General features: G+C 29.9%; 1 protein-coding gene across 1 annotated transcript; it reads right to left on the bottom strand.

Moving 5' to 3' along the window:
* Positions 1-3,548: 3,548 nt before the first annotated feature.
* LOC110623119 (F-box protein CPR1) lies at positions 3,549-5,688 on the bottom strand. The gene is made up of 3 exons (XM_021768017.2): positions 4,239-5,688; positions 3,989-4,081; positions 3,549-3,806 (listed from the first exon to the last, which is right to left on the bottom strand). The coding sequence occupies exons 1-2, from the start codon at positions 5,441-5,443 to the stop codon at positions 4,042-4,044; spliced, it is 1,245 nt and encodes a 414-aa protein (XP_021623709.1). The 5' UTR covers positions 5,444-5,688; the 3' UTR covers positions 3,549-3,806; positions 3,989-4,041.
* Between the last annotated feature and the right edge of the window lie 583 nt (positions 5,689-6,271).

The raw sequence follows: 6,271 nt of genomic DNA, 5'->3' as shown, positions 1-6,271 counted from the left end.
GGTACAGGAAGGCATTTACATTATCCACTCTAAAAGCACAATATTTTTTCCGATATTTTGTATAGTACACGTCGGGACCGTACTACTTCAATGTTACATCTGATCATGATATTTTGTATAGTACACGTTGGAACCGCACTACTCCAGTGTTACATCTGATCATGATTTTTTTAGATCATATGATGATATATTTTTTTTTACTATCGCAGTATACTTTAACACAATATCTGAGATTAGTGACTCCTAACCTTAACATTCTCATGCCCTCAAGTAATATTGATCTTGCTGCCAAAGATGATAGTATAAGCGATAACTGCCGACCATATAAAACTCGATACAGGAAGGCATTTACATTATCCTTAGCAATATTTCTTAACTTCATCATTTATAAATTTATTACTTTATTTTTATTACTTTTAACCATTCATAAATATTTACATTATTTTATTTTTTTAAAATTTATTTTATAAATCTATTTTAATATTTTATTTTATATTGCTAAAATATTTTAATAAAATATAATTTAAATATATAAAATCCAAAATATTGCAAATAATAATACAACTATTATATAACTATTATACATTAACATTAAATTTCATACATATTATTTGTATTTAAGATTAAATAAAATATAAAAATTTTAAATTTATTTAGTGTTAAAATAATATAATAATTATTGATTTTTTAAAACAAATTAGATTATTTAAAAAACACCGTTCACATAATTTTAAAAAATTAAAAAATAATTTAACAAATTTTTTTTATGCAGTGTTAAAATAATATAATAATTTTTATTTTTTTTAAAAATTAAATTATTTTAAAAACACAGTTTACATAATTTTAAAAAATTAAAAAATAATGTACCACACAATTACCGCATTTTTAAAATATGATAAACAAATATTGCACAAGTGCAGTAGACCGCAGTTTTTTAAACTGCAATCTCGAAGTGAGACTGCGAGACCACATTTTGGGAAAATGTGGTTCCTTAGTTAATTGTTATTGAGTTTAAAAATTTTAAAAAAAAAAATTATTTATTTATTGCACTAAAAAATGAGTTGTATAATTTGAAAAAAATAAAAATAAAAGGTTACTAAACAATAAACTTTAATGCACTGGTGCGGGTTCACCTTTATTAAAAAAAAAAATTCCAAACCAAAATATAAAAAATAATTTTTTACTTTACTTTGATAGGGCAAAAAGCTCAGAGATTTTTCTTCTCCGTCAAGATTTTTTTTTTGTATGGCCAAAAATGAAAAGTTTAATTTGATTTTCGGTTTGCTGATTATGTTTATTATCTAATGTATTCTTATTTTATGAACCTTTCTAATGCATTACTAATGTTTAATAAAAAAAATTAAACTCGAAGTAAAGGGACAACACAAAAAGAAAGAGAGGAGAAACTGAGACTTTGTGGGACTCCTTCATTGAAAGTGAAGGTCGCCCTTCTAAAATTTGTTTGTTATGATTTTTGTTCGAGTTGAATTTTATTCTGGTTTTGAAATAGTTTCGATTTTTTATTGTGATATTTGATTTTAGCCTACTCGGAGTGTCAGTGTTGTCGATGACAAAGAGCTGGTGATTACTCCGCACCGAACATGGTATATGTTCCTAAAGGCAGCACCATAGCTCTGCGAGACTAATATGGCCATAGACCAATTCTTTTTGATGGCCGTAGACGCCTTATAGCCTGTAGACACTTTATCTCTAGGGTTATATTTCATTCCTTTCTCTTTTTTCTTTTTTATTTTTTTTGTTAGCATAAAACTACTTTCCATTAATCGTGCTCGCTGAAATCTACTTTCCACTAATCGTAGCTACTTTCTCTTCGATTTGATCCCTCTCGTCTTCTTGCTTTGATCGAAAGATTTGTGATTAAAAATTTGTAATTTCAGCTTTCCACTAATCGTAGCTACTTTCTCTTTGATTTGATCCCTCTTGTCTTCTTGCTTTGATCGAAAGATTTGTGATCAAAGATTTGTATGTTCCATTAATTGATCGAAAGATTTGTGATCAAAGATTTGTATGTTCCATTAATGTTTCTATTTTGATCGGAGCAATGCATGTATTGATTGTGATGGATTTATTGCTTTGATCGAAAGATTTGTATATTCTGGTGATGTTTCTATTTTGATGAGAACAATGAATGTATTGGTTGGGATGGATTTATTTTCATCAACTTGCATGAGCTTTCTGGTATATTTCATCCCTATAACCAGTGGGGCTATGAAGTAGGTGAGGCTATGAAGTCGGTGATCGCTTATCGAGTTTAATGGTGGTGGTGCCACCTGCGTGCTACATGTGCAGTCTTCGCCCGTAGGAGTGAGTGTCTGAATGGTTCGGTAGGCCGAAGTTTCTGAATTGGCTGTGATCTTTTACTGTATTGGGCTTTCCAAGCCTGAGTAAATTCAATGCAAAGGAGAAAATTCAATGTAAAAAAGAGAGAAGATTTTGAATGTGAATTCTTTTGATTTATGGGCTTTAGACTTGATCAAAATTTTTAAATTTAAAATCTCATATCAGTTTCCTTTTAATACAACTCTAATTATAGTATGATAAAAAAATTTTAAATAATTGAAATCAATTATAATTTAATAATTTTAACAAAATATTTAATATAAAATACTAAATTTTATATATAAGTAAAATAATTTATTATTTAATTTTTATAATATAAAAAACTCACTATTCACTTCTATTTTGATTAATTTTACAAAAAGAGGTTATAACATTCTTAAATATTAATTAATTATTCATTAATTTTAAATATTAAATAATTCAATTTTTTAATGCTATTATACAAGAAAAAAATTATAAATTAACCTTTTAATTTAATAAAAATATGAAATAATGAATCCCTTCAATGAAGGCATTTTAAATGAAATTTCTTTTAAAATTAATAACCAAACTTAACAGAATTACTAATTATTAAAAATTTTAAAATTTGAAAGACATTTTAATTAAATAATAATTCTCCATATAATTATTATTGAGATTACAAAAATAATAATTAAATCAATTAAAATAGATAAAGAAATTAAATGTGAAACTGTTTTAATTTATGTTAAAAACGATATAATATTACAAATTTTATATATTACAAGATTATATATATATATATATATATATATATATATATATATATATATATATGAGCTGCAATATTACAAAAAAACTATTTTCTCATACCCAAACTGTTTTTATAAATATATGGAGTCTTAATTATGCATTTTTTTTTTTTTTTAGCTTTGAACCGCCACTTAATTTTATGTTCAGCGAAAGAAAAAAGATACTCTGCTATACATAAATCTATTGACACCTTTATTTTTTTATATTATAATGAAATGATGAAAAGCAAATTATTTTTTGAAAAATATTTTCAGTGGACTACAATTTCCACGTAGAAAATATTATTCAGCCAAATATATATTATGGTAAAAAAAAAACATGGAATGGAATTTTGCAGCAAGGGAATGGTCAATGACCAATCTTGCTCGACGAAACCAAAAAAAATCAATTTTTTCCATGGTCAATAAGCTCAGAGATTTCAACCATGTTAAGGACCGACTTTATTTTGTATCAGGGAAAAAAACAAAAAAAGAAACTTCTTACATCAGTTCTGAGGTGTTCATTCAGTATTCATGCTTGTTATGGACCGATGGACAGAGACATGTCCTCGATAAAACCATATCTAACCTTGTGAAAATTTCTTCTAACCAAAGGTTGATGGACATTATAGAAAGGCATTTTCCCGCTATCTACATAAGACTTCATATCTTCAAGTTCCTTCTCCAGCATCAACCCTAAGGGGGAAGGAAAAAAAAATTAATTAATTAAAAATAATTTCCTGAGTATGAAGGGAAAACGCATTTGGCTGTATATGTGTGTGCGTGTGCGTGTGCGTGTGCGTGTGTGTGTGCGTGTGCGTGTGTGTGTCAAAGACCAAATTGAATTGCAGATCTTATTAAAGTGCTATGATACTTACAAGTTTACCCCATTCAACTTGGTTTTCATCCTGCACTGAGCTTGCTCAATTGTTTATAACTTCAGTTTGAACCCAACAGATAAGAAATCATTCCTGCGAACAACATTCTCCAGTATTAATAGATAAGCAAAATCACCCTACACATTTACTTCTCATCCAATTAAAAATCAAGATAGAAAGCAAATTAGTAAAAGAATAAATAATAGAAGATAGAGAAGAAAACTAAAGGAATATGTTGATGCTACTTTACATTTTCTGGGTATTTGTCTTTCTCTTTTCCATCTCCAGTGCTTGCTTCTTCTCTTCCTCCTCATTACCATTACCCAGTGGAACAAGGCTTCCCACATACATTTCTGCACCAAAAGACTTCGGACCGCCCCTAATCTTTACAGTCCTCACAGTTTTCCTATTCAAATCATACCATACAAGCTTTTGATCATTCACTTCTAATAGCATCTTATCCCCATCTTTTGAATAAGCCAAAGGCCTCAAAAACATAAAAGAACTAATGGATTTAGTTGCTCGAAATGAGAAAAGCTTGATCCAGGATTCCTTTACTCCATACTCCCGCATTACCCATAAATCCACATAAACGTGTTCATAATTACACATCAAACACAAAGTCCCATCCAAGACCTCAACATCAACCTGAAAATTTAACTGGTCCTTGTGATAGTCAGGCTGAGGCACTTGATGGAACATCTCAGCCACAATATCAAATGCGATAATGGAATTCTTCACACCCAATTCCGGCCAGTGTGGCAGAGCCCAATGCAAAGCATTAGAAGCAAAAACCCCATATCCTCTCCTATGCAGAACCTGGTAAAATGGTTTATGCAGGAATCTAAGATAATAAGGCAAACCCTTTATTTTCTTCCACGAGTCCCTCTTCAAACTATAAATCTTGACCTCATAATCGTGATCAAAAGTCTCACACCTATCATCATCCCCAACAAAAGTAACCATTCTAACTAGCTTATAATCTTCATTAATAGAATCATAACCGAAGCCATAAAACACATACCCAGTTTTCAAAAACCTATCAGGCGGATAAATCTCTGAAACTGGCACTCTTTTCAACTTTCTGGTTGAGGGGTTATACAAGGCTAGATCTCGCTCAGAATTTCTCAATGCAACCAACCCATTACACGAACCAACAATTTCAGTCCCGCCGCCCACATGTAAAGGGTGGTCGAGCGATTCCGCGGAGGCAACAACAGAAGCAGCAGCAGCAGCGTCGAGGGAATCGAAATCTAGGGTATAGATATTCCAATCTCGGAGGATGAGAGACAGATGAGATCTGGTGTGGAGTGAATGGGCGAGATGATGGTTAATGAATTTGGGGCCATCAATTATTGAGCATAGAGGTCTGGATAGGCATCGAAAGCGGAGAAGAGCCTTGACAGGAAGCTGAAGGAGAATGTCGTTGATGATATCGTGAGGGATTTTGGACATTTTTTTTTTCTCTTTCTGTGAGTGTTTGGCCGAGAGGAAAGGGAAGGTGAAAGAAAGAAGGAGATGGTAGGAAACGAAAATTAATTAGGTTTTCAGTGGGTGTTGATTCAGTTGGGGAAATGGACAGATGGTGGGATGCATGTGAAGATGCTTCCAGAGAACAACATTTGTAACGCAGAGAGATGAGATGAGATGAGAAGAGACCAGATAAAGTAAAGCAGAGTTTTTTCTTTTTCCTTGCCATAAGAAAGAAATGGGTGCACCAAATTTAAAAAGGAAAAAAAAAAACTATTTAATTTATAAAAAAAAATTATTATTTAATTTTTTAATTTAAAAAATATATTAAAATTTTTTAAAAAATTTATTAATTAATTTATCTAATAATTTTAATTATTAAATATTATAAAAAAATTTAAAAACTTTCAATGTAAAAAGATTAGTTAATATAATTTTGATAAAATTAATTAATTAATTTTTTTAAATTTAAAAATTAAAATTAATAAAAAAATTACTTAATAAATTCTTTTAAAATTTTTTACCACCATCAGAACAAAAATAGATGTGTATGAATCTTATATATGATTTAGATGTTATTGATGGCTTAAATCAAGAGGTATTTAAATTAAATCATGATAACAAGCTCAACATTGTTCTATGCAAAAGCATTAGTTTAGGGAATGAAGAGGGCAGGAAAACATTGCAGAAGTATAAATATGGGAGACAATATGCAATCTGGAGTGTACAAAAGACCATATCCATGACGGTTTGCCTAATGATTTACCTAAATCAAATGCCAAATTGCCACCATCAGTTCAGAAAGCTCCAGAG

Source organism: Manihot esculenta, chromosome 9, assembly GCF_001659605.2.
Source record: "Manihot esculenta cultivar AM560-2 chromosome 9, M.esculenta_v8, whole genome shotgun sequence".
Lineage (NCBI taxonomy): Eukaryota > Viridiplantae > Streptophyta > Magnoliopsida > Malpighiales > Euphorbiaceae > Manihot > Manihot esculenta.
Note: the sequence above shows the minus strand (reverse complement) of the source record. Positions and strands in the feature narration are given on the sequence as shown.

Excerpts from the sequence above, each read along its gene's own strand:
- LOC110623119 (XM_021768017.2), bottom strand. The coding sequence starts at position 5,443 with ATGTCCAAAATCCCTCACGATATCATCAACGACATTCTCCTTCAGCTT. Across the intron at positions 4,082-4,238 it reads AAGACAAATACCCAGAAAAT|GAATGATTTCTTATCTGTTG; the intron begins GTAAAGTAGCAT and ends TGTTGTTCGCAG.